The sequence below is a fragment of the Pituophis catenifer genome, unplaced genomic scaffold, assembly GCF_029215685.1.
Source record: "Pituophis catenifer annectens isolate HBS135680 unplaced genomic scaffold, rPitCat1.0.hap2 SCAF_2, whole genome shotgun sequence".
NCBI classification, from domain to species: Eukaryota; Metazoa; Chordata; class Lepidosauria; order Squamata; family Colubridae; genus Pituophis; species Pituophis catenifer.
In genome coordinates this window covers 253,741,724-253,769,118 of record NW_027256882.1, presented here as the reverse complement: position 1 = coordinate 253,769,118, position 27,395 = coordinate 253,741,724, and the positions used below count along the sequence as shown (strand labels likewise).

General features: G+C 39.4%; 1 protein-coding gene across 5 annotated transcripts in view; it reads right to left on the bottom strand.

Annotated features, from left to right (window-relative positions):
- The window catches only part of ARB2A (ARB2 cotranscriptional regulator A), a 224,095-nt gene that overhangs the window by 177,732 nt on the left and 18,968 nt on the right, over positions 1-27,395 (bottom strand). For all 5 annotated transcript variants that reach the window (XM_070935758.1, XM_070935760.1, XM_070935762.1 and 2 more), the window contains 2 exons: positions 25,762-25,827; positions 23,866-24,057 (listed from right to left, as the gene is read on the bottom strand). In XM_070935758.1, the coding sequence (XP_070791859.1) occupies positions 23,866-24,057; positions 25,762-25,827 (258 nt within the window). The remainder of the gene's footprint in view (positions 1-23,865; positions 24,058-25,761; positions 25,828-27,395) is intronic.

Genomic DNA, 27,395 nt, shown 5'->3' with positions numbered 1-27,395 from the left:
CCCAAAGACCATTTCAGCTGGGAGAGAAAGTTTACCTCTCCACCAAGTACTTGAGACTTAGACTCCCGAGCAGGAAATTGGGCCCAAAATTTATAGGACCATTTCCTATAATAAAAATAATCAACCCCGTTACAGTGCAATTGCAGTTGCCACGGCTTTTGGGGAAAATTCACCCCGTTTTTCACAGTAGCCTTCTAAAACCTGTAGTGGGGTCTACTTTAAGGCCAACTCCACGTGAACCCCCTGGGCCCCTGGTTGTTGGGGGCCAAACGCACTACGAGGTGCAGCGGATTCTTGATTCAAGATGGCACAGGGGGCGCCTCCAGTACTTAATTAAATGGAAGGGTTACCCATTGTCAGAGGCTTCTTGGGTGAAGAGCGCAAACATCCAAGCTGATCGCCTTATAGCAAAATTCCATGCAGACCACCCGGGAAAGCCGGGAGGGGGGGTGCACAGCCGGGGAGGGGCTGATGAGACTAATCTTGTTGTGTTTTCCCTATGGGATAGGTGATGTCGCAGAAGTGAAGGGAGAGGGGCCGGATGTCAGCGTTCCAAATTAGGCTCTCTTCCAGCGCTGACATAACAAGATGAACTTTTACCTAGTTTGGTATGTACAGATAGTGTTTCCTGGGAGACGAGGGTGGGGGCTACATTCCTGTGAAAAGAACGTGCCGGGAGGTAGAGATGGATCTGCATGATGGCCAATGGGACATTGGGGTTGGAGAGCGGAAGAGGAGGGGGTTGGAAGGAGGGGCCAGTTTGGCTGCAAAAATGAAATCAGGAATGTCGGCTTTTTATGTTCTTAAATAAAAATGATTCATTAGAGAGATTGCGCTTGAAAATGAAACTTATTTAAGATAACACCGAAACCTGACATAGTTCATACGGATTCCATAACTAGCAGCTATGTATCTTCTGCAAATCTGGTTAATTCTCTTTTGAAGTTAATACTGTTAAGTACTAGGTCTATAGTAACTTGTGGTAATTAATTCCATCAAGTAAATATGAGTAACTTGTATAAAAATTTGGAATTTAATTCATTTGCTGACCTGGGATGTTGGATTTGAGGTCCATTCCCCAGTGCACTGAGGGATTTCCCCTCTCTTCTTGCAGGGAGGGGAAGTCCTTCCCCAGCCTAGAAAAACAGACCTCAAATCTAGCTAAAACCCTAGTGAAGGACAGCACTCTGAGCCTTTTAGAATGATGTGTTCACTAGCATCTTTTCTCCAAACATCAGTTTTCTGAAAGGTTCGGAACACTGGCCTTCACTATCATTTTTCATTTCACCTCTGGAGAGGAGGAGAAATTACTAATAAAGACTAAGGCTCTGAGACTTCCAAAATGATAGCATTCACTAGCATTTTTGCCAGATGTGATGTCCATCCCTGCAATGCATGAAGGGATTTCTCCTCCAGAGGGAAAATCCCTTAGTACACTGGAGGCATGGATATCAAATATGGTAAAAGGCTAGTGAATGTCATCGTTTTTGCAACTGTTTTCCCAAGTGGGATAGGGTGAGGGCCTGAATCCTTTTGTCTGCCATACCATGCTCTGGAGTCCCGAGCCTTTGTTCTGATACTCTGTTTAATAATCACACCTGGGAAAGTCAGGATTGTGGTTGCTGAGTGAAGGAATCACATGGTGTCTCTCTTACTGACTGTGATTCTGATCTCAATTGTGGCCATAAGTGAAGGGCACCTGCACTAAGCATGCTAATTATATACCTTATCCCTTAAAATAAAAATTCCCTTAACTCATAAGACAGTTCTCTAGCTCCAATTCTCACTGTTTTTTTTAATGTAGAACACAAGCTTTATAAACACTTAAATTCTATGTTGAAGAGTCATCTAAAAGTATCACAACACCAGAAATTTTATTTCACTATATGAAGCAATCTTTCCAATCCCTAATTAAGCCTTGTACATTGAAGATAGAAAGGGAAATATCTAGATATTTGTAACTTTCCTGCATGTCTCTGGTTCGACCTATTCATTATTAAGCATAGTGGTTAGATATTAGATATTTTTTAAAGTTTATACCTTACTTTCTAACATGTTGAAAATAAAATACTAGATAAGATAAAACCTCCAGATTCATCAGGGATTTTTGAATTCTGATTCAACTTTGAGTATCAGAAAAGAAATGGTAAAAAAAAATGCCAATAAGCACTTATGTTCTTTCCTCTCAAATATGAATTCCATTCTATTAAAGCAGAGTAAACAAATAATAGTTATTTTCCTGAGCCACCACAAATTGTAACTCTTAAAAATCAATGACAGAATTTTTTGCTTATATTAGGCAAAAGCATAAACCAAAAATCTGCATGTGAAAATCATGAAACAAAGTTAAACATAGAAATAACAATTCCTTCTCTTAAAATCCAGAAAAATACACACAAACAAAAATCTTGGCCAAATGATAGTTTGACAGAATGTCATCCACTAGGGACTTCTTGCCTTCAAAATAGTAAGTGAGGTCTTTTAGTGTAGCCCACTTCTTGCTTCATCTTGTTCTTTAGCACAATTTCATGGGAATTTTTTTTTCTAAATATGCTTGTATCAATTATATATGCCACTGATAGGGTAACTATTTTTCACCATGATTGCCTGTGCCAAATAACATCATAAAACTAGATCATTATATTAAATATAATTTGACACAAGCTATACAGGTAATCAGTTACATCACTTAAACATATAAGGACTATTTTAATCATATTTAAGAAACATCAAGAACAGGCACAACCTTTCCCTGCCTCTTATTTAGTTGATTTTGTTTCTTGAAGCATAAAAACTTTTCAGAAACTATCAAGAGTCCTCCTATTCTTCCCACCTCCCCCACCCCAAACATCTTGTAGTTTTATGTACTGTTGCAAGTTCATAACTGGAATCTGGAAGTAGATTGAAATTTGAGACTATCAGTCTCAACAATTTTTCACACCATTCTTAAAACTTTATTGAGAGAAAAAAAATGATTTGTATTCTAGAAATCTCTTGCATAATAAAACAGTTTTATTTAGTGGAATAGATTCACTGAAATAAAGCAAAACCAGAATGAGACGGAATTAAAGGCGGGCCAGGGAAACTGAAAATGACTTGGTGCATGTGCTAGAATCCTACTCCCTCACTCACCCCCCCCCATCCCCATTTTTGGTATATATTATTCATTCAAGGAACACTGAAAAACAAGGTTTGGAGGCTTTATCAATTTCTCCCAAACTTAACCATGTAGATAATATTGCTTGATTCTAACACTAAAATAATATGTATACTGTGGTTCATTTTCATGCTTTACAGTCTTAATTTTCACATTTTATTTCCCTATGCAGCAAATTTGCAAAAAAAGCACCTTCCCTGGTTTAAAAATTGCACTTCCCCATGATACAACTTTTTGATAAGCTTGATTTTAAAGCTAAGTCAATCTTGTTAACTATGATAATTTTATAGTCTTTCAAAATAAAACAGTAAGGAAGCTACTTCAGTGTTTAAGCAGTAAATGTTTTGCTGGTAACAGCTGAAAAACATATCAAAAGTCATTCAACTACCATTCCCCCCAATACAAAGTGAGTTGACTGACAAGATTGACATCAGGGAACTCATCTCTGAACGAATAGGCCAATAGCTGAATGGCAGAATCCTCCGTTACCACTGCCTGAATGTCAGATAACACAAAGAAAATGTTACAAAGGTCAAAGCATGGAGATGGTTCTTTATAGCTGAAAGTATAACTCGTTAGTATGGAAAACAATGAAAAAGGCCACAAAGCCCAAAATTAGCATCTCTTTTATCAACTGCTAAAAAAAATTATAGGAATGAGAAAAGCTTTCATATATAAAATCAGTAGATGAGCTCCTCTACTTAGTGCCTTCAACAATATAGAGTAAATTTGCCACAGTTCAGTTTAAAAGTTCCACATGACTACATATAGAGAAGGCAAAAGATTAAAACAAGAATTTTATTTGATATAAAAAGTAAGCCCTATGATTATTAACATAAAACAAATCAGAAAGATTTTTAAAAGTAAATTTAATTTTTAATTTAATATGTCTCCAAATGTTTTTTTCATTAATATTCTTTTTTAAAATCCCAGATTCAACTACATTTTTTTCTTAGAAGTTTTTAAATAGTTAAAATGATTACTGGCAAGTTGGTTAATCTCTCTTATTGCTTCTTAGGAAATATACACCTTCTTATTTTACCTGAAAATTCATGAATGCCTAAAGACATAAGTGAAGCTTGAATGAATGAATGAATGAATGAATGAATGAATGAATGAATGAATAAATAAATAAATTTCTATACCGCCCTTCTCCTGAAGGACTCAGGGTGGTGTACAGCCTATTAAAAGCACAAGACAAACATCAATTAAAATAATTTAAAATTATTAAATAAATTCGGCTCAATTTAAAACCCCAGAAATTTAAAACACTCAATTTAAAATTATTATGTTGATAGCCCGGCCTGGCGGAACAACAGGGTCTTGAGTGCACAGCAAAATACCCGGAGGTTGGAGATCTTACGCATTTCCAGGGGCAGTTCATTCCACAGGGCTGGGGCTCCCACAGAGAAGGCCCTCCCCCTGGGTGTCGCCAGCTGACATAACTTCATCGATGGCACCCTGAGGAGACCCTCTCTGTGGGAGCGAACTGGCCGGTGGGAGGCTATTGGTGGCAGAAGTCGGTCTCGAAGGTACCCGGGTCCTATGCCATGGAGCGCTTTAAAGGTGGTGACCAACACCTTGAATCGCACCCGGAAGACCACTGGGAGCCAGTGCAGCTCGCGCAGGAGGGGTGTCACGTGGGCACGAGTTGCGCCCATAACCACCCGCGCGGCCGCATTCTGGACCAGCTGGAGCCTCCGAGTGCTCTTCAAGGGGAGCCCCATGTAGAGAGCATTACAATAGTCCAGCCGGGAGGTGACAAGGGCGTGAGTGACCGTGCGCAAGGCGTCCTGGTCCAGAAAGGGCTGCAACTGGTGAATCAGGCGAACCTGATAAAAGGCCCCCCTGGCCACGGCCGTCATATGCTCTTCTAAAGACAGTCGTGCGTCCAGGAGGACACCCAGATTGCGAGCCCTCTCTGTGGGGGGCAAGGATTCACCCCCAATAGTTAGCGATGGCACCTGCTGACTATATCGGGACGCCGGAAGCCACAGCCACTCAGTCTTGGAAGGGTTGAGTCTGAGCCTGTTCCTCCCCATCCAGACCCGCACGGCCTCCAGGCAGCGAGACATCACATCAAGGGCATCGTTGGGGTGGTCTGGGGTAGAGATGTACAGCTGAGTATCATCAGCGTACAGATGACACTTCACCCCCAAACCACGGATGATCTCACCCAGCGGCTTCACATAAATGTTGAACAGAAGGGGCGAGAGGACAGACCCTTGCGGCACTCCCCATACAAGGCGCCTCGAGGTCGACCTCTGCCCCCCTACCAACACAAACTGCGAGCGGTCAGAGGGGAAGGAGGAGAACCACCGCAGAACGGTGCCCCCTATTCCTAACCCTTCAACCGCTACAGCATGATACCATGGTCGATGGTATCAAAAGCCGCTGAAAGATCTAATAGGACTAGGACAGAGGAGCAACCCCTGTCCCGAGCCCTTCAGAAATCATCCACCATATGGATGACTATATTAGAAAATTAATAGATTAGCTATGCTGTACACTCACCAATGTAGTCTATAGTTCAGCCAGAAAACTTTCCTATCTAGGCTATTACAGATCAATTTTAATTTAAGGTGCATGTGATCCAGGTCTATTACACTACATTTTCTACTATTTTCAAATTTTGATGTATTTTAAGAAAATGACATTAGTTGACTTGTAAATATTTATTTTAATTTAATTTCATTGTCAGAACTGACAAAATATAGTTCGCAACCAGTATTTCAGTTCTAATCATTAGCTATTTTTAATGTTTAAAAATATATTTCAAAACCAAAATGCTGATGAACATGAATTAACTAATCTCAACAAAGCAGAACTACAAAATGATTGCTAGTACTTTCATCTGCATTATTATTATTTATTTAATTTATATGCTGCCCATTTTGCTATCCAGATGTTAAGCATACTTTCTTATGTGTTGACATGTTGTAGTAAAATAAGATACCAGCTTTCCTTAATTTAGAGAGAAGTTCCCTGAAGATGGGCTCCAGCACAAGTCCGAAACTTCAGAAGACAAAACCTCTGGTCTCAGTGATCAACCCAGATTGGATCCTTCCTTACCTTTGTATGCAATGACTAGGATTTTTAATTTAAATAAAAGAGAAAAGTAACTGACGTATTTGTGAAAAATAAAGGGAATGGCAAGCCACTGCTGCTCATCTATATGTCAGCAATTTACACAATATTAGCATCAGGCTTTACTTAGTGAATCATGAAAATATATCCAAGATTAGAAATTGTTAGCTTCTAATTTAGAATCCCAAACTCAATTTTTTTTCACGTTTAGCACATTTATTAATATTCTTACATTACTGGTTTTTCCAATGAAACTGAGTTTTAAAATAAGATTGATTTTAGATCATAAATTAACCAGATTAAGGAATGTTCAAACTTTTTTGTGCATGGCTATGAACAAAGATGAACATGAACTAAGAACCTATAATGTTTATAATTTAGAGGTTTTCTTACAATTTTAAGTGCAACAACAACAACTTCTTACTGGACTATGCATTCTGGAAGATTGTTTTATTTAACCAATTCTAGAGATTAGCATAGAAAGAAGTTACCACTTAAAACTGCATTCGGCTGACTTTCTCACTATTGTATAAGAAAAGCAAATTTCTTCTTAAAGAAACATTTCATAAATGTTATAAATAAATAAAGTCTCTAAAATCCTGTGTTTTAGAGTAAAATAAAAGGAAATAGTTAAAAAGAATTTTCCATTGAAGGTTGGTGAGGACGTTTAGGTCAGAATGCATAGCCAATTTTCCTTCCAAATAGTCTATAGGTGATTAACCTGAGAAAGGAACAAGATAAAAATATACTGGTGGTGATTTAAGAAACAGGAGAGAAGATAAAACAGGAGCGATGACTTGGCAATGTTCATGGCACATTTGTCTTTCTGTCTGAGAAGACCCTGCTATCTATTTGTACCCAATGTAACCAGTGTAAATTTGTAGCAGTCCTTGAACAAAATGACAAAGGTTTGGAGTAACAAACATATCAGCACACATCTGATGAGACAGAGGAAGATTTATCAGTTTAAAAAAAAACCTGTTCTACAACAGAATCTGACAGTGAAAACAACTCTCCATAAGGAAGACTTCAAAACAAATGAGTAAATATCAAGAAGTAAGAAACACAGAAAATCTTAGTAGCAATGCTGTTCTGTATGAAGTAACAGTGACAGGAAACTTTAATTATCCCTTCATCTGCCGAGAGCCAAACTCTTTCAAACCTGGTCCTTGCAGAAAATGTCTTATTTGTCTTGCTGACAACTTTGTCTTTCAGAGAGAACACATGCGACAATCGACTATTCTTGAATTGATACTAATCTGTAGAGAAAACTTAGTCAAGGGAGTAGAAAGAGTAGGAATACTGGAGTAAAGAGAATGCATAATCTTGGAATTAGTGTTGGTTTTTTTTTAGTTTATTCTACATTGATCCAAGTACTACATCCAATTTTGGATATCATGTTTTAAGTTTAGTTTAAATGCTCTGATACAAGTTCTGATAAAAAAAAATTAATAATAATCAGGTACTAGAAACCAAATCCTATAAAGAGACTGAAGGAACTGAACATATTTCAATTATGGGTAAAGTTTTTGTAAATATTAGAAAATAATTATATGCGATGATTTGTCCTGTTGGGGAAATTAAAGTGGTTTTGCCAATTCTTGTGAAGTTGCATTAAAAGTTCCTGAAAATTGCAGAAACTTAAGAAAGTATTTTAAGCATCCACTGTGTGTGGTGTTGCCTAATAGCATTACCAATATTCATATTCTCTGACCTTGATTGATTGCCTACTCACATTTCTAAAGCCAATCAACTTCTTGGGAGATGTATAAAGTACATTGAAAACCAAAGAAATTGAACAGCATCAGAGAGAAGAGGCTCTCAGTGCAGTATTAAGCACAATTGGCACACAAAATATCTCTGCAAAGCCTCCCACAATACAGTTGCTAAGTCCTCTTTGAGCTGGAACTACAAATCTGGGAAGACCTTCAAACTGCACATCAGTTTCATTTGGGGAATTGCTACTCCGTTTCAAACTAGAACTGGAATCTCCATGGATCAGCGGGTTTATAGCCACTTAATCTTGATAGGGTTGATTTTAAGCCTATTCCTTCCCCCACAGCTTTTATGTACTGGAACAATAACTTGACAGAACGGATGTTGCTTACCTGAACATCCCTTCTGGGCGCGCTGCTGGAGAATCCAAGAGCGTGGGTAGTTTCCCTCAGTTAAGCTGATACTGAGTGCATATATCTTTAAATAAATCATTGACTCCGCCTCCAGGTACTGGCTGAGGCCCAGTTTCTTTCACGAAGGAGAGCAAGAGACGAAAGTCCAGGAGCCATCCAGAACCACGGAGCAGAAGCCGGCCAGGATGGGTTGGATTCTCCAGCAGTGCGCCCAGAAGGGACGTTCAGGTAAGCAATGTGCGTTCTCTAGTGCACTGCTTGGAGAATCCAAGAGCATGGGACATACCCAAGCAAGTACCAGAGAGGGAGAGAGGCTGAATGCTCCCGGGTGGCTGGAGTAGAGAGAACTGTCTGCAATACATGCCGTCCAAAGGACGCCTCAGCCGAGGCGAAGGAGTCAACCTTGTAGTGGCAGATGAAAGGTGTAAGTGAAGTCCAAGTTGCCGCCCTACAGATGTCCATCACTGATGCCTGGGTGGCCCAAGCTGCCATCGTGGCAGCATTCCTCTTCGAGTGCGGCAGAATACACCCAGGCAGAGGCTTGTTCTTAAGGGCGTATACCTTTGCGATGCACGCCTTGAGCCAGCAGCCAATCGTCGCCAAAGACACCTTGTGGCCCATCGATGCAGGTAAGGAGACTAAAAGTGCCTCAGATCTTCAAAAGGGCGCAGTATGCTTGATGTATTTGTGGAGAGCTGGTCGGATGTCCAGGGTATGCCACTGAGCTTCAACCCAATGTCAGGGCCTCGGGCAAAAATCAGATAGGACAAGCTCCTGAGAGCGATGGTAGAGCGAATTTATCTTAGGCAAGAAAGATGGGTCCATTCGCAGGATCACTCTGTTTGTGTGGAAGATGCAGAGGTCAGGGTGGACTGAGAGTGCTGCGAGCTCAGAAACTCTCCTTGCAGAGGTAATCACCACCAGGAACACGACTTTCAAGGTCAGGAAGCGGAGACTGATGGAGGACAGGGGCTCGAAGGGTGGAGACATTAGCGCCTGGAGAACCAGGGAAAGGTCCCATGTCAGGTATCGGTGGACTACAGGGGGACGGAGATTAGTAGCCCCCCTAAGAAAAGTCCGAATCCTCGGGTTCTGTGTTAGGGGTCAATCTGACGTGCCCGGCAAGACCGAGTGTAGAGCAGCCACCTGGCAGTAGAGTGTATTCGGCGCAAGGCCCTTATCAAAGCCATCCTGAAGAAATTCGAGGACAACGGAAACAGAAACAGAGGTTGGGTCGATGTGGTTCTTGGAGCACCAGTCGAAAGTGGCATCATAGATCTGGTTGGTAGAGGTGCAGCGAGAGGCTTGCACGGTGGTGATCATCCACACTGAAAGGTTGTCCCTCCTCAGGAGGATCCTCTCAAATGCCAGATGGTCAACGGGACCCACTGTGGCTCTGGGTGCAGAATGACCCCCTGGCTGAGAGAAATCCGATCCTGGGGGATCCTCCAGGGACAGGAGACCGACAGGTCCAGTAGGTCTGCATACCATGGCCGGCGTGGCCAATGCGGGGCGACCAAGAGAACGTCCGCGCCTTCTGCTAGGATCTTGCGCACCACTCTCGGGATGAGCGGGAGGGGTGGGAATGCGTATAACAGGCCCGGAGGCCAGGGACATCAGAGCGCATCCGTTCCCTCTGACGTCGGGCAAGGAAACCGGGAGAAGAAGCGGGGAAGTTGAGCGTTGCAGGGGCTCGCAAACAGGTCCACGAGCGGAACCCCAAACCTGGTCATCAGCTCCTGGAAGAGCGCGGAGTGTAAGTGCCACTCTGCCTGATCTATCTGAGAGCATCTCAGCCAGTCCGCCTGGATGTTGTTCGACCCGGAGATGTGTTGCGCCGTGATGGAGTGTGTGCTTCTCCGCCCAGGAAAGCAGTGTCATGGCCTCGTCCAGTAGAGGCTTGGAGCGAGTGCCGCCCTCCTGATTTACATGTGCTTTGGCGGTGGTGTTGTCTGTTAAAATTAGCACATGTTGCCCCTCTACCTTGGATTGAAAGTGTTTGAGGGCGAGGTGGACTGCCCGTAGCTCCAACCAATTGATATCGTGTTGGAGCTCTGTCGGTGACCAACGACCTTAAGCCACACTGGAGAAGAGATGGGCACCCCAACCCATCAGACTTGCATCCGTTGTCACAGTAATTCGCTGCAGCTCTTGGAAGATGCAGCCCCTTGTTATAGCTGTGGAAGTCCACCAACAGAGAGATCGTTTGACTGAATGAGGCAGCAGGACTTTGGCCTTGGAATTGCTGCACAGTGAATTCTGGTACGGAAAGAGGTACCATTGTAGGGGGCGGGAATGGAGGCGGGCCCACAGTACTATGTTGATGCACGAGATGAGTTTCCCGAGCAGCTGAGACAACAGCAGCAGGGGGACAGACCTGGAGGACCGGACCTGCGAAATCAAGGTTGCAATGCTGAGACGACGATCCTGAGAGAGGAAGACGTGTCCCGTAATAGAGTTGATGATGGCTCCGAGATGCAGGATACGAGTGGTGGGCTGAAGATGGCTTTGTCCAAATTCAGAGAAAATTCATGACGTTGTAAGGTGTCTCACACCATCTCCAGATCCCTGAGCGCTTGCTGATGGGAAGATGACAGGACAAGGATGTTGTCCAAGTAGCAAAGGACTCTGATGGGAATGAGTCGGAGAGAGGCTGCAATTGCTGCAAGGATCTTCGTGAAGGTTCGGGGGGCCGATGAGAGCCCGAATGGCATGGCCCTGTATTGAAAATGCTGGTTGGCATAAAATAAGCGCAGGAACCTTTGGTGGGATGGCCGAATCGGTATGTGGAGGTAGGCCTCTTTGAGGTCTACTGAGGTCATCATATCCGACTGCCTGATGCAACCCACGATCGATTTGAGTGACTGCATCTTGAATTGATGGTACGTAATCAGCTTGTTTAATTCCTTTAGATCCAATATCCCCCTCCAGCCCCCGGAACTTTTTGGAACGAGGAAAAATATTGAGTAGAAACCGGTCCCACGGTATTCTGTGGAAACCAGCTCTATAGCGCAGATGTCCAGAAGGTGCTGGATTTCCGCGGACATCAAGCACTTCTTGATGTCGGAGATGGGGCATTGGATGAAGCGGTTGGGAGGGCTGGAGGAGAATTCCAGGGTGAGGCCCAGGCGCATCATTTGGAGGAACCATGTGTCTGTTGTAGAGAGCTCCCATTGGCGAAGGAAGTGAGCAAGACGGCCGCCAATGGGATACGGAGTGATGCAGTCATTTGCCACGTCTAAAGGAACGATTGCCCATTCCTCGAAAGGGGCGCTTGGCGGGCTGTTGGCATCTGCCGCGGTCCTGAAAGGCAGGCCGGTCGGAGGGTCAGTCAAAGGTGAAAGATGATGGGTAGTAAGTGGTGGACCCGCTGGTCCCAGAGTCAGTCCAAAAGGGCTGCTGCTGGGCGTATGGGGAATAGCGGCGATCTGCTCTACGGTAAAAAAAAGGGCATAACTTTTTGTTTGTCCTTGTCCTCTATGAGGATAGGGTCTAATGCCTCCCCAAAGAGGTTAGATCCCTTATATGGGGCAGAGGCAAGTCTCCATTTGGATTTCATATCCACCCTCCAATGTCGGAGCCACAAGAGGGGGCGAGAAGTAACAGTGGAGACTAAGGAACGAGAGGTGAACTTGGCCGCGGCCAGGGCTGCGTCGGCCGAATATTCCGTAGCGGCCACCAATTTATTAATGTCTTGATGGAGGCGTCTATCGTCGGGAGGGAGCCTGAAGCTGGCGGAGCCAGATCAGCGAAGCCCGATTGAAAAAGGAGGCGGATGTAGTGGCTCGAACGGCCCAGGCTGCCACTTGGTGAGATTTGCGGAAAACAAGTTCTGCCTTCCTATCCTCTGAATGTAGTCCATCCACGATGTCATTAGAGAGGATCATGGAGGAGGTTAAGGCAGCAACCGGCGCGTCCACTGACGGCAATGCAAGTAAGTCCTGGAGATTCGGTGCCAAGCAGAACAGCTTCTTGTCGAGGCCATTTGGTGCCGCCAAAGACCCGGGTTGGGCCCAAGGCCGCTGAATCATTTCCGAGAAAAGCTGCGGACAAGGGATAAACTCCTGTTCCGCCTTGGGCACCACAAACAGGGCATCATGAGGGCTAGGGTCCCCTTGTTGTTCAGGCTAAGCTTGACGGCGGCCAGCTAAGTTGTAGCAATGGCTTTGTAGAGTAAGGATTTGAATAGAGAGGGCCTGAAAAGACCTGTAAATGTTGGTTTATCTGGCAACATGCCCTCATCATCTGAGAACTCCATGTCTCTGTTCTCATCGTCATCAAACAGGGAATCCTCGCTGTGAATGGATTCCTGTAGGGAGTAGTTACTACATTTGACCTCGCCACGTGGTGGGGCTAGAGGGCGGGGGGCTGCAGAGCAGGGGGCTGGTTGGGCCCCTTGAGGGAGTCCAGCCGCCAGCATCCTGGAGACGGTCGCAGAAATCATCGCCTGAAGATCGCAGTAAAAGGGCGGTTGCGGCCCTTCCCCAGTGTGGAGCCCCGCAGCAGTGGGGATGAAAGTGGCCTCCGGTGGGGGGTCATGAAAAGGAGGCTGGGTTGATGGACCCACCACAGATATTGTCGATAGCGAGACCAAATTCCCCTGCTGACTACAAGCTTCCATTTGGGAAACACGAATTACCCCAGCGGAATCCCCCTGAAGCATTATAGTAGGGGGCTGAGGGCCCGAAGGGTCCGGTGGAATGGACACCGCAACAGGTGGCGCCACTTGTTGAGCAGCCGGTTGAGCCTTGCGCTGCGCCTGCTCAAAGCGGCATTCTAAGGCATCATGTCTCCTCTTGGCAGCTTTATCATCGGCTGATGAGGTTTTGTGGCCCCATGAAGCTGGAGGCTTGACAGTGTCAGAAGCTTGTTTGGACCGTTTCTTAGACCCCTTGCTTGTAGATGGTACAGGCGTTTGGGCCTTGGGGGGGACTATGGGCCTGCTCAAGATCAGAGGAAAGCTCTGAATCACCCATAGTAAAATGCCTTTTTTTTAAAGGAGGGGGAGCGCAGTTCAAGTATGACCTGTATGTGGCGCTGCCCCCACACGGACCACACAATTATGAAGAAGCGACTCTGGCGCTGGAAGCACAAGCGTCCGAAGAGAAGCAATGAGGCCAGGCGCTGACAGAGCAAAGCGTCCACACACACAAAAAAAAAAGTCCAGAAGGAATCAGCTAATAATGTCCATACACAAAATGGCGGAGAATCAGATAGCGCTAGAGAGAATCCCCCTTCCAGTCGCGCTGCTTCGCAGGCACCTTATAATGGCACAAGAGCCGGCCGACTCAGCTGTGTGGCGGCGGCTCGGCAGTTAGCAAAGTCCTGGCGCGCGAAGAAATCCTCCCAGCGCCTTCGTGGGCCGACAATCGAAAACAAAATGGCGTGAGCGCGGGAAACCGCCTCAAAGCGCCTTCGTGATTCTGCCAGAGAGCCGAGCGCGCGAACACTCAAAAGTGTTCCTAGCGCAGCGAAGTGTGAAATTAGGTGCAGAGTATGCCGCGGAGCACTGGGCAGGGACTCCGAAGCTGCCCAAGGTAACTGTGGAGCTGTTGGTGGTGGCGGTTATGCCGGCAAGCCGGGCAACCAGGGCGCTCACCGGCGGTGAAGGCAATCACACACAGAGATGCCGATGCAGAGCTCTGTGGTTTCGTCACAATATAAACTGAGTGGTGGCAGGCGGCCTAGAGCCCCAGGGCCGACACAACCCCACCGGCAGCCAAGGAAATAATCAGACTCACAAGTCTTGTCAATCCAAAGTATACAGCTCCAACAGAAAAAAAAAACCCCGGAGGTTTGAAGAAACCCAAAGGTGAAATATGAAGAATCTATCGTTTTGAGGAAAACTGACAGGAGAACAAAAATGCAGTCTATCTAGCCTGACTGAGTGAAAGGAACTGGGCCTCAGCCAGTACCTGGAGGCGGAGTCAACGATTTATTTAAAGATATATGCACTCAGTATCAGCCTGAGGGAAACTACCCACGCTCTTGGATTCTCCAAGCAGCACGCTAGAGAATTACTCATACAGCCTGGGTTGAGATATATCGCTAGGTATTACAAGTGTACTGATGGCCCCTGCTCCTTTGCTGACAGATGTGTTCACCTAGTGGCTTCATATAGGTGTTAAATAGGAGAAAATCAGGTTCTGTGGCAACCAAAAGATCAAGGATTTGGGGTTCAATTTGTTCTCCATCAATATCAACTGAAACTTGGAGAAAAGGGAGATCCAACGCAACACCATATCCCCCCCCCCCCCGAGTCAATTCCTAAAGCCATTCCAAAAGGATACCATGTCAGTAATATTGAGAACCACTGGGAAATTAAGGAGAGAAAGAATGATTGCACCACCCTATTCCTGCTCTGCTAGAGAAATCAATGTTGTCTTAGGGCTACGGCCCAGCATGAACTCTGATTGAAGAGTACAGATAGTTCATTTCTTCCAGAATTTTCTAAAGCTGTAGCTAAACCTTTGCTTGTGATGGCTGGCTCAGACTCCCAGAGATTGACATGAGTTCATGGGTGAAACATTCAACATCACCTGGGAGCTACAGTACATGGGGTGGGTGGGTTGGTCCAGGACTAAAGCATTAGAACAGAAGAGATCTGTGAGGTTTCTTACATGGCAAAGGTGCCCCTGATGCAAATTCCATTTAAAAGCTTTCCTGCCCAGAATTCCCTATTTGGAACAATTGTTCCATTCACCAGAAACCCTCTGCTCCTTTTTAAACCATACCAGTTGATGATTTCACAACAATACTCTGACCCTCTGACTGTAATTGACTACGTTTTGGCTCAATTTTCTGGATTTCTGATTATGACCAAGCCCATCCAGGAAAGCTAAGGGCAGTCTTACTATTTACCAACCTGGCATTTAATCAACTTAAAATATTAACTGTTTTTTTTCTAGACAAAGAAATCAACATCAGTTACAATATAACTTTATAAACTGCAAATGATCTAGCTATTTATTTATGTTTACCTTTTTTTTTACATTAAAACAAGTACCCCTCCTGAAAATATAATGTTGGTTGAAAAAGAGTTCCCAGAACTCTTTTCAGAATGCTTCAATGCCAAGATTTTCTAACAGTAATGATGACAATTCATAGTAATGTGGTTCAAATCTTAGGTGATTATAGTTAAGAGTTATGGAATTTTTATTTCATAAATACATTTGGGCAAGTATAATTCAGCATTTAGATACAAATAGAAAATTTATTTTATCCAAAGTTGAAAGATAGATTTGAGATTTGGTAATCACCTTGCTAAGTCACTACACTTTGAGAATATTTTCCTTAGTATGACTACTGTCCACACATTTTTTACATTTTCAACATTATTATTCAGTGAACTTCACTCCCTGGGCTTCAGAATCATCTGTAATGTCTCTTAATCATAAATTCCCTCTCCATAAGCTACACTTACTTTCTAAATTTGAAAGCAGGGATATTGCTTTCATATAACGTATGTTTTCTAGATAATATTCTTTTATTGAAAGAAATTTTATAGCAATACCATTGGAATGTTTATAATGGAAAAGCAGCACTTTTTATTAATTTTGTATAAATTATCCTCAACCCTAGAGATTCCCTGGAGGGGAAGAACATGTCTGAATTTCACTATACAGTGCCACAGGCAGAAAGTGAGAGAAACTAAACAAGCCCATCCTGAAGGAGAAAAAACGCCTGCAGCTGCAAATGACCTATTACATGTCTCACTGGAAATGTTTTCATGTTGTAATTTGGTAATTTCAAGAAAAAAAGACAATTATCAACACCTACAGTTTGTTCTTCTGTTGTTATTTGATTTTATAAAGGATTTTTAAATCAAAGATGACAGATTATATTTAAAAGGACATTGTTTTCAGATGATTATGATATTACATAATTTTTGCATGAGAATCCCTGTAGCAGATTTATTTCGTGATTAGTTACAAAATAAAGGAATTTGCAATGGGAGATAGAAATGCTTGATTTTTATTCCACAACTAATATTCTAATAGATCAAAGAATGTTTTTCAGCTATACTTTCAATGGTTTCAATAAGCATATTTTTTATCTCTGTTGAATTTTATGGTCTTATTTTCATTTTGGTAGCTACAGAAAATCCTGAATATATGAACATGGTTCATTGGGATTGGCATTTAAACAGCTATGAGAAATATTAGTCAATATTTCTTGGTAGCGCAGCAGACTAAAGTGCTGTTAAGTAACACCAGCTGCCTGCAATTACTGCAAGTTCAAATCTCACCAGGCTCAAGGTTGACTCAGTCTTCCATCCTTTCGAGGTAAGTAAAATGAGGACCCGGATTGTGGGGGCAATAAGCTGACTTTGTATAAAAAAGAACACAATTTGGGGGGGGGGGCAAAGTCCTACTAAGCAGGTATATACAAAAGTATGAAGGCTATTGCTTAACGCGTTGTAAGCCGCCCTGAGTCTCCGGAGAAGGGCGGCATATAAATCGAACCAATAAATAAATAAATTATCAAATATTTTAAATATAGAATAAAATGAATTGTATTATAAACTGACAGTCTTCCAGATTACAGGTCTGCCAAAGAAACTTTATAAAACTTGTTGCCAGAAATCCGATTCATGGCTTATTTTGAGAAATTTCCATAAACACGTGCAAAAGGTGTCCAATGGTGAGGATGATGCAGCTCCATAAACAACAAGACAACAAACAATCCTTCTTTCCACTTTTCACATGGGGGGCTGAATTACCAAAGTATTTGCATTAAAATTCTTGTGACTACCCAGATCCAAAATTAATAAAAGAAGGGGATTATTTAGGAGTTTTATATATAGGGTATTCCACACGGTATAATAAAAAAAATTAAGCTGTCACTGTGTGATCAAAACTCCCACTGTTTGTACATGCAATGCATATTAAAAATAGAAAAACTTCAATCACACTGTTCCAGCTGCCATCTTCAGTTTTCTGACCACATCCTGTGGACTGGCCTTGGCCATTAAAAGCCAAAATGCAAATCCTTCCTGAAACACTGTGAAAGAAAACGAAACACTAGTTGTCACTGCCTTAAGGTACCGACATATCTTTGGAAAGCAGAGTCCAATAGCATGCACAAATCTCAACCTCAGCAACAAAATCCTCTGCAAATTGTTATACCTTCTGTACTATAAATATAGCCACCAGTTCTATGTGAAGTCACCTAACCAGTGGAAAACATGAAACTTGTGCCACTGTGAAACTGTGTTAGTGTTAGCTTTCTGTCCTGAGTTGTTAATCTTGTTCTTATTTCTGATGTTGCTGTGCAATTATGAAACTGTGCACTTCACTGGGTACTTTTTGACAGGAAGGCAATGAACGTGTGTATACTTATTAACTGTTTTAAAACATCAGAGATAAAGCAATCAATTCTGGATCTATGAAATATTCATCTTACATATCTACTGAAGGATGCAGGGTTACTCTTTCAAACCACATTAGTAATTTTTTTTCACAGTTTCTAAAAAGTGCAATATAAAAGAAATAAAGATTGGCAGGACTCTTTCACACTGAACCAGTTCTTGCATGATGTAATCCATATTTAGTGTATTTCAGGTATTATTTTGAGGAATGTATGTATTTCTGAGCTGTGGTGAAATTCAATTTTTTTTACTACGGGTTCTGTGGGCATGGCTTGGCAGGTGTGGTGTGGCTTGGTTGGCATGGCTTGGTGGACATGGTAGGGAAAGGATACTGCAAAGTCTCCATCCCCACTCCAGGGGAAGGATATTGCAAAATCTCCATTCCCACCCCACTCTGGGGTCAGTCAGAGATAGTATTTGCTGGTTCTCCGAACTACTCAAAATTTCCGCTCCCGGTTCTCCAAAACCTGTCAAAACCTGCTGGATTTCACCCCTGTTTCTCAGATTTGAAAACCATGCGCTTCATGTCAAATGTAAAAGGAAACAATAGACTTTATGTTCAAACAAAGAAGCAGATATTTCAAAATGGGTTACCTTCCCATTTTTGTATTTTCTATATGTTCCGTATTGTATTTAATATTTATCAGTACAAATATCCATTTAAATCTTGCTAAATGTTGCAGAAAATAATTTGCAAAAAATAATATATTTTTTAAATTAAAATTAAAATTAAATTAAATTAAAAAAAAAATAAGTTGCAAAAAATAATATACATTGTATATAGTGACAATGCATTCTGTCATGTGTATGAAAAGCATGAGTACTGATTACAGAAAGAACAAATATTTTATTACACCTTCACACAGCAGAGAGATTTCTATTTTTAAAAAAAATCAAGAATGTAAACAAAAGGGTAAAGATTAATAAATAAAAGACTACCTTATTTCATTTTAGGCAAGGCTAATAAAAATGTTCAATTAATTATTACGCCTTATTAGCAGATTTCCCTGGGGAAGTGATTTAGAAAGTTTAACCCCTGAGCAAATTATAGTTTCTCTTGCCTTTGAAAGTGTCAAGTGCACTGATTGTAACTGCAAGAAGGGTTATCTTCTGCCTATTCACTTCCTTTGCAATCTTAAACACTGTCTCTCCTTCCCAAACTGGCTTTGATTCATCAGTTTAAGCCACATCAGATGATATGAAAGGCAGAAGTAGCACAGAAAAGAGGCCAGCTGTTAAAATAAAATACAAAGTGTGGGAGGATCACAAATCATGGATATGATAGGACAAAGCTAGAGAGAAAAGCAGATTTGAAAAAGATTTCAGAGTGACTAAACATGAACAATATGATAGAAATTAAACACCTTATACTTGCTTTCTCTGCATTTAAACTGATCTCGCTTACTTGAAATTCTAATCATACCTAAATCACAAGACTTTTTATATACCTACATAAATCTATATATCCCCCCTCTCTTTTTAATATCCAGAATCACTATGAGGAATCTCTTACAAAGTATTAATAATATAGAATTCTAATATCCAAATAAATTAAGGAAAATATCTCCTAATTCTTAAAATGATAAAAAATATCAGTAGTTGCTAGGGATATTTTTTCTGTATTTAAACATGAGGGTTATTAAAACTGAAGAAATACTTTTAAAAACATCAAGACTGTGCAGAAATACTAACAAAACAATACTACAAATCACATCCCATTATAACAAATTCACTAATATATAGAGAAAAGACCATCATGTATTTACTTCCATTATCTTCAAAATCTGAAACTTTACACCACTATTAAAATTCAAGTACAGCTACTGCAATGAGACTTATGCTACTTTGCACATGAATCATAGACAGTGTTCCCAAACTTCCACAAAGTAATTGGATTTTCAGAACTGCAAGTGGTTTTATTCCAATTCAGTCATGACAGGGCCAGGAGGTAATGATACATCTGCCGTGATGCAACAAGCAGACCTGTCTTCTGTCAAGAGTTGAAATCATAAAGGAATAAGCTGTCATTAACAACCTCTCTTCAAACACTAGAGCTGTCATCTCATTGTTTTGTTCTACTGGCTTGGGGGGCAATGTGGCTTCATATAGTCTGTCAATGAGAATTTAACTATTCTCCTTACTTTTCTGTGAGCCACTTTTTCTAAGCATACCCAAAACTATGACAAATTCTCAACATAAATCCAATTGTGAGAAATATCCATGTAGCTGTCTTTTGGAAATTCATTAATTCAATCTAAATTTCACAGACACTGATAAAAAAGTATTTATTAAATTGACATTTAATGCTCTGCATATTTCATAAAATTTATTTCCTTAGTATTTGTATCTTGGTAGTTGAAATGAAAGAGGTTTTTCTGGCAATGGAACTCCTTCTTAGTCTCATTACCCCTCTTCCCCACTCCCCCAACATTCATACATCCTCAAAATCTGTCCGTAATAAAAATGGAGAATGTATGTGGGTTGAAAAGAGAGAAAATCTTTGTGTACAAGAACAAGACCATATTCCTCCATTTATCAATGCATAAAATGATTACCTACCGCCAACTAATAATATAACAATTACTATAAATTAATTTAAGCCTCCAAAACTCCAAAAGTGTATAGAAGAGTATTTCAAGACAAATTATACTGCTCAAAAAAATAAAGGGAACACAAGCAGAAGACATCCGAGATCTGAATGAATGAAATAGCCTTATTAAGTACTTTGTTCGTTACATACAGTAGTTTTGTGTTCCCTTTAGTTGTTTGAGCAGTGTATAAACTACTGCATGTAAAGAATAAAGTATTTAATAAGGCTATTTCATTCATTCAGATCTCGGATGTCTTCTGCTTGTGTTCCCTTTATTTTTTTGAGCAGTGTATACTATATGGACATTCTGTGTAAATATGCAAAATAAGACCGTTGTAAAATGAATGATTTCACAGAGGTAAAAACACAGGAACAAACAGAATTAGAGCAAATATTCTTTTATAATAGTTCCCCTATCCCAGAAGTCAGATTGGTGTCAACTCTGGTGTGTTTTATGAAGGTTGCTAAGGCAGAACTATTCCATAGGTCCTTTGACAGCTATGTGATCCAAGGCAGGTTAATACTACTATACTGTATTACTGCAGTGTATTTATTTTGTATTGATGTTGTGATTTAGTTTATATTTTTTACAAGTGTAAAGTATCATGAATCATTGACTTTGCATTATACAAATAAATCAAATAAATAATATATTCTGCACAATCTGATTTTATGAGAAATACCAAGCCTCTAATCTAATATTAAATTATTAGCATATATTTCAGCAATTCACCCTGAGATCTTGAAATGACAGTCATGGCTAGGTTAGATATGCAAAAAGTGTTAACATGTACAGACTAAATTTCTGGAGCGTATGGTGAGAAAGAAAATGGATTTCCTATTATTTCTTGATTTTATTCCTTCTGCTCAAGTTCTTACAAATTACATTATCAACTAGAAGTTAAGATGTATCATACAACTTGTCAAGGATTCTTTACATGCTGTTGTTTTAATTTGATTCTGGAAGCTTTGTATTCAAAGTATACTAGTGGATTGAACTGAACGTGCATTATTATTATTATTATATAGATGATATGTCGGGTCTTACTAATAATTACCAAAATGCTTTACCTAATCTTGTGTACTATGACAGATTTTACTGGATATACAATAGACTGCAATGAATCTAATATATTGCCAATCAACAAAAAAGATTTTATAGAAATATGCAAAAATGAAGGTTGTTTATTTTCTAGAACCTTATACATTTGAGAATATTTTTTTCAAGAAAAATATTCGTTAATAGATGTGTAAACTATGAGCTGTATCACCTAGCCTCAGAGATAACTGATGACTGAAAATACAAATAAGTAAAAATTTAAGGAATAGAATAAATATTAAAATGAATTCAAGATCAAGATCGTTATATCTTTAGAAGGATACCTATTGTAATTCTACTTAGATACTTTGGAGAAAATGATAAGCAAAAAAGTAAATGTTTATGGCATTTCACTCTATCTAAATTGCAACTCCCAAATTAAAATGGGGTATTTAATTTTTCCGATTTTCAATTGTACCTTTGGTCATGTATATTCATTTCTATGTTGTTATGTAAATGAGTTTGATATGAACTACTATACATACAATTAAATACTTATCACAATAAAGGTCAGCTAACAATTCCTGCTCTTCTGTTATACCTTAGTGACGAAGCAAGATAAAAATTCTCCACAAGGAGCTAAAGGGGAAAGGCAACTTAATTTCTTGCAGAGAGAAGTGGGTTTTATTCCCTTACTCCCTTGCACAATGTTCTGCCTCCAGTCCCATGGAATTTATTCAAGTCCTCATAAAATCCTTAGATTCCACAGAATCCATCCTATTATATATGGGTACAGTGACGAATGCAATGTATTCTTGCTTGTTAGATTTAAATTCTAGAATTTTCAGTTCTTGTCAAATTTTCCTTATGGAATAGTTATTGCTCATAAAAACATATTTTATACACCCATCCTTATCTATCGATCAAGTTCTAATGCAGTGACCAGGTCGTAAAGCAAAAGGGTTGCTAAGTGATCATGTGATTAAGAGAGAGAGGGAGACTGCAATGATCACTGCTTGATGTAGTCTTATTCATATAAAGCTTTCTCATATACCTATGCGACAAATATTCTCACTCTGGTATGCATTGCTGTCAGGTGTATGAATTTTGTCATAAATGCATGCATTAGTTGATTTTTTTTGTTATCTATGTACTTACAAATGGTTGCTAGCCGAGGTAGTCACTATAGGTGGGGTGGATATAATTTTATTTTCCTATCCCTAATCTTCCATCTTGGTATGTAGGGAATCTAATCTTAAATTTCATGCCTCTTATTATTGGCTATCTCCTCCTATTATCTCCTACTCTTTCTGAGTGATTTAAGTTGAATTGGGTCAGCATGGGTTGATTTTTTTGTAGATACTAATAATTAGCTATTGTTATTACTTGATGAGAAGTATTGCATTGCCTTGTTATTTTTCTGTTAATTTTATTGCTGGATTTTGTTAATACTAGTGTGGCAAAGGACGGGTTTTTAGAAAAGTCAAGAAAATTAAGTTTTATTATTGATTTATCAGAAACTTAATTGCCACTAATCAGAAAATCCTTGTAATGGGGTATTATAAATTCAATCACTGATTTTTGTCCTACATAAATCAATAGCAACACATTACTATAAAACACTGCAATGCAAATTTTAGTATTAAGCATCTGACAGTCCACTTGTTTCACTTGAATACTTTATAGAAACATACTGTATTTAAATGCATTTCTTTATAAACCCATAGGAGCTTAAGTGCCTTCTAAGATCAACTTCTTATAATAGGTAGACAACATTTTTATTTGAGGCAGAACTAAGATTAAACCTTTTAAGCTAGTAAAATGATTTCTTTTTAAAAAGATCCAATTTAACAAATCATTAATTTCTCTGTTTTAAATCATACATGTAACAATAAATTTCAATACAACATTTAAAGATTCTGAAACACAACAGAAATTGCATACATGACTTGAAAATAAAACAATAAGTACACATTTGATATGCATTAAGACAACATACACACCCAGAATCATGTACACTAACCCCCCAAATTAATGTTTAATTTCTCTCTTGATTTTAGCATTTTGGGAAGATTGGCTTCCAATACAGTATAGGTAGTCCTCACCTTACAACAGTTCATTTAGTGACCATTCACCTTTGTAGCATCCCCATGATCATGTGATCAAAATTCAGATGCTTGGCAACTGGTTCATATTTATGACCATTGCTCTGTCCCAAAGTCATGTGATCCCCTTTTGCGTGAGATCTTCTGACAAGCAAAGTCTACGGAGAATCCATATTCACTTAACAACCAGGTTACTAACTTATCAACTGCAGTGATGCACTTAAGAACTGGGGCAAGAAAGGTCATAAAATGGGACAAAACTCACTTAACAAATGTCTCATTAACAAAAAAAATTAGGCTAAATTATAATTATTGGAAACCAAAGCATGACACACAGTTTGGCATGAGTTGTGCACCTCTGTTTTAGAAAAACCCATAATTATCTTACCTCTATAGCTCTTTTAATATAAGGAATCTGAGTGCCGCTATCCAGATCTTCATTTATAATAAGCCTTCTTGCCCACTGTCCTGCTCTGACAACACCACTGCCTTGAATTAAAATCATCAGTTTATCAGGATTTATCAGTGCATCCTCACTCATAAAGATGAAACTCCTAGGTTCGGTCTCTTCTGCATCTACCTAAAATGAGAACATTTAGTGAATATAAACAATTACACAGGGTCACATAATAAATAGTTACCAGAAGAAAACAGTGGCTGCAACCAGCAATTCAGATTGTATTTGTGATTGATATAGAAAATAAACTTCTAACCACTACTGCCTTATCCTATGACCAAAAAAAAAGAGCACACCATCCTCAATAGCAAACAGCAGACCAAAGCTATCATTTTCCATACATCATTATCAGTAGGCATCTTTTTATTTGGCTGTTTGATTTCTACATTATCCTTTCTTCAAAGAGCCCAAAATGGAATATTGGAGGTAAGTTAGCTTGAGAGAATGGCTAGGTTTACAGATCATGCTTAATAAAATGTAGTAGTAGAAATCACTACTACAATAAATGGTCTGCTAAACCATTTATTAGAAATAGCAATATAAAGCTCTGGGTTGGTGGGGGGGGGGGGATATCATTTCTCTAGATATCCCCAATGGACCTCTATCTTTATACCTGTATTTACCTACATTGATAATTTGCTGCAGATTCCCAAGTAATGGAGTAACTCTTTGGTAATTGCAATCTATAAAAAGGCAGTAAAACCAACCCAGCTCATTACCATCCAATAAGCTTTTTGTGAATAAATAATAAATATATGTGAAATGTTTCAACTACAAATTAGCTGACTTGATGAACCAAGAAAGAATACTAGCTGTGGATTAAGCCAGCTTTAGATCATGTTTGTTTAATCATGAATCAATGTATTACTTCAAATTAGATACACAATGAACAATATTATTCTCTCCTGGGAAGATGATGGAGGAAGAATATTTTTGTGGTGTTTCTTTCCACAGCTAAAATAATCAGATAGCTGGCAATTGGCTAGTTTTAAAAAGCTGTACTTTCAAAGCAATTTTGTTTTTTACTTATACATTTTCTCCACTCCACCACATTTTAGAGCAGGGCTGTCAAACTCGCAGCCCGTAGGTCGGATGCGTCACGCGCTGGCCACGCCCACACCCGGTTTAGTGAAGGGGAAAAAAGTCCCGATATGTTATGTGACACCGCCATGACAACACAAGTTTGACACCCCTGTGTTAGAGATTTATGAGCTGATCTTTATCTTTCTCTTATCCTCTGCAGATAGTTAAGACTGACCTTTATAGCTTTACATACTAGTAATAACAAAAATTCCAATTAGAGAGCCCAATGTAAAACTACGAGAGAAATATTTATTGTAAAGATCCATGCATTACAAAATGTTTATTTAATCTATCTGTACAAACAAATTAGTCGATATGTACCAAGGCTTAGAATCAGCCTTTACAACTTCAATCTTAATTACATTTGGAAACATTCCTTCAAGCCAAGTTGTCTTTAAATATCAAATGAAACTTTCATAGCTATAAAAAGGTCATAATAGTAGCACACAGTCATACTTTATTGACAAACTAAACTAGTTTGGTGAGAGTGTCTCTAGCAATTTTTTTTTTCACAGAGAAACAGATACAAGTTCAGATGAACCACAGATTTCTCAGCAAGGTTCAGAAAATTGAGAAAAAATTCAAGCCAAATGAGTTCTTTAACATGAGCAATTTCTCATGTTATTGTTCAGAAATAGGGTTTTTATAATCCCTCACAAAGGAAGTTATAATGAAATTTATTTCCTTACATTCATTTTTACAACTTAATGTACTGTAAGAAAAAATTGTATATATTTAACTTACTGGAACATATACTTTTTTCAAATGGCATTCTTCTTCCAATAATTCATATACATATTTAGTGATGATCTACAAGAGAAAAAAGTTGTATAATATTTACAAATAGGTCTTTTTTTGTAAAGTTTTGTAAAAAATTGCAAATGGTTTATCAAGCTATTGTTTAGAAAAATACAATGCATTCTGCAAAGTAATTTTTTTTTAAAATCTTCTAGTTAAGAAGCAAAAATTTCTGCCTTATAGCTTCAATAAATGTGTCCAGAAATATATATAATCTAGGATTTTGCTTCCTGCTGCTATGTGAATAATTTTGTTTTTTATTAAGGATAAAAAATGTATCTATTTAATGCATAGTCAATGGCATAAAGAGAACTCTTGGATTAATTTTTTAAAACTATTTCAAACAATATGCAATAAGCATAGAACAATTTCTTAGAATTTCTTTTTATTGTGGCATATCCAAATCTTGGCCCACATGAACAATGAGTAGCAGAAGGGACAAATGAAGGAAAGCCTAGATAAAAAAAGAATCCCATAAAGAAACAGAAAAGATATTTTAATTATTTTTCTTGCAAAGACATTCCAGATGTCACACTCTTTCAATGGAGAATGAAAACCTTGTGGAGAACTGAACTTTACAATGGGCTGAGTACTACTTGAAATATATTTAACCCAAGTAGCCCTTGTTACACTTCATCTGTAAGATATATTAGTCCCGTCTCAGGCACAGAAGCAGCTGAGAGACTTTGGGCCAGTCACTGTCTCTGAACCCAGGGAAGAAGACAAGGGCAAACTTCTTCTGAAAGTGTTGCTGAGAAAATTGCAGGGACTTGTCCATTTAATAATCAGAACTCATGGCTGACTCAAAAGCACAAAGAGAAAACCATAACCCAAAATGGATTAACAATACATATAAATAAGAATCTGGGACTTGAAACAAACACAGACCAAAAGCCTCCAGGTTGTAAGATACTAAACTTAACCATTTAAACAACTACAGAAAATAACAATGGGAAAATATGTGTTTTTGTTTTAAAATCTAACCATTACATTTTTTTTCTGAACCCCTTTCACATTCAAATATAAAATACATTTTAACTAAACTTGTTTCCAAGCAATTATTCTATTCCAAACAGAGAACTGATTCATGTTTTCAGCTATTAAACCAAAGTTTAACATATTAACAATGATAGGACCTCTGCCAGACGCAGCATACTTCATATGGCAACATTGTACAAACCATTCTAGATGCATAATTTTTGAAGCAAAATATTTTTATTTTTAAATATTTTTTAGTTAAAAAAAATTAAAACTTAACTATTTTTAACTATTATAGGCACAGAATAAACCACATCTGTAACATTTGGAATATAAATTATTGGACGGTCATAGTCTGTGAATTAGGCAGCCATATAAATTGACTAAAAAAAAGTCTCAAGATGATATATACAAATAAATTCTGCAACATTATATATGCAAATATATTATAACAGGTATTTGGCATTATAATTGCTCCCAGTATACATGTCCCCTTTTTCATGCATAAAACTTTTCATTTAAACTTCATATTAACATATTTAACATTAAGATATGTAATATTTCAGACTATACTCTTGTGGTGTTAGTAACTATAATTGACT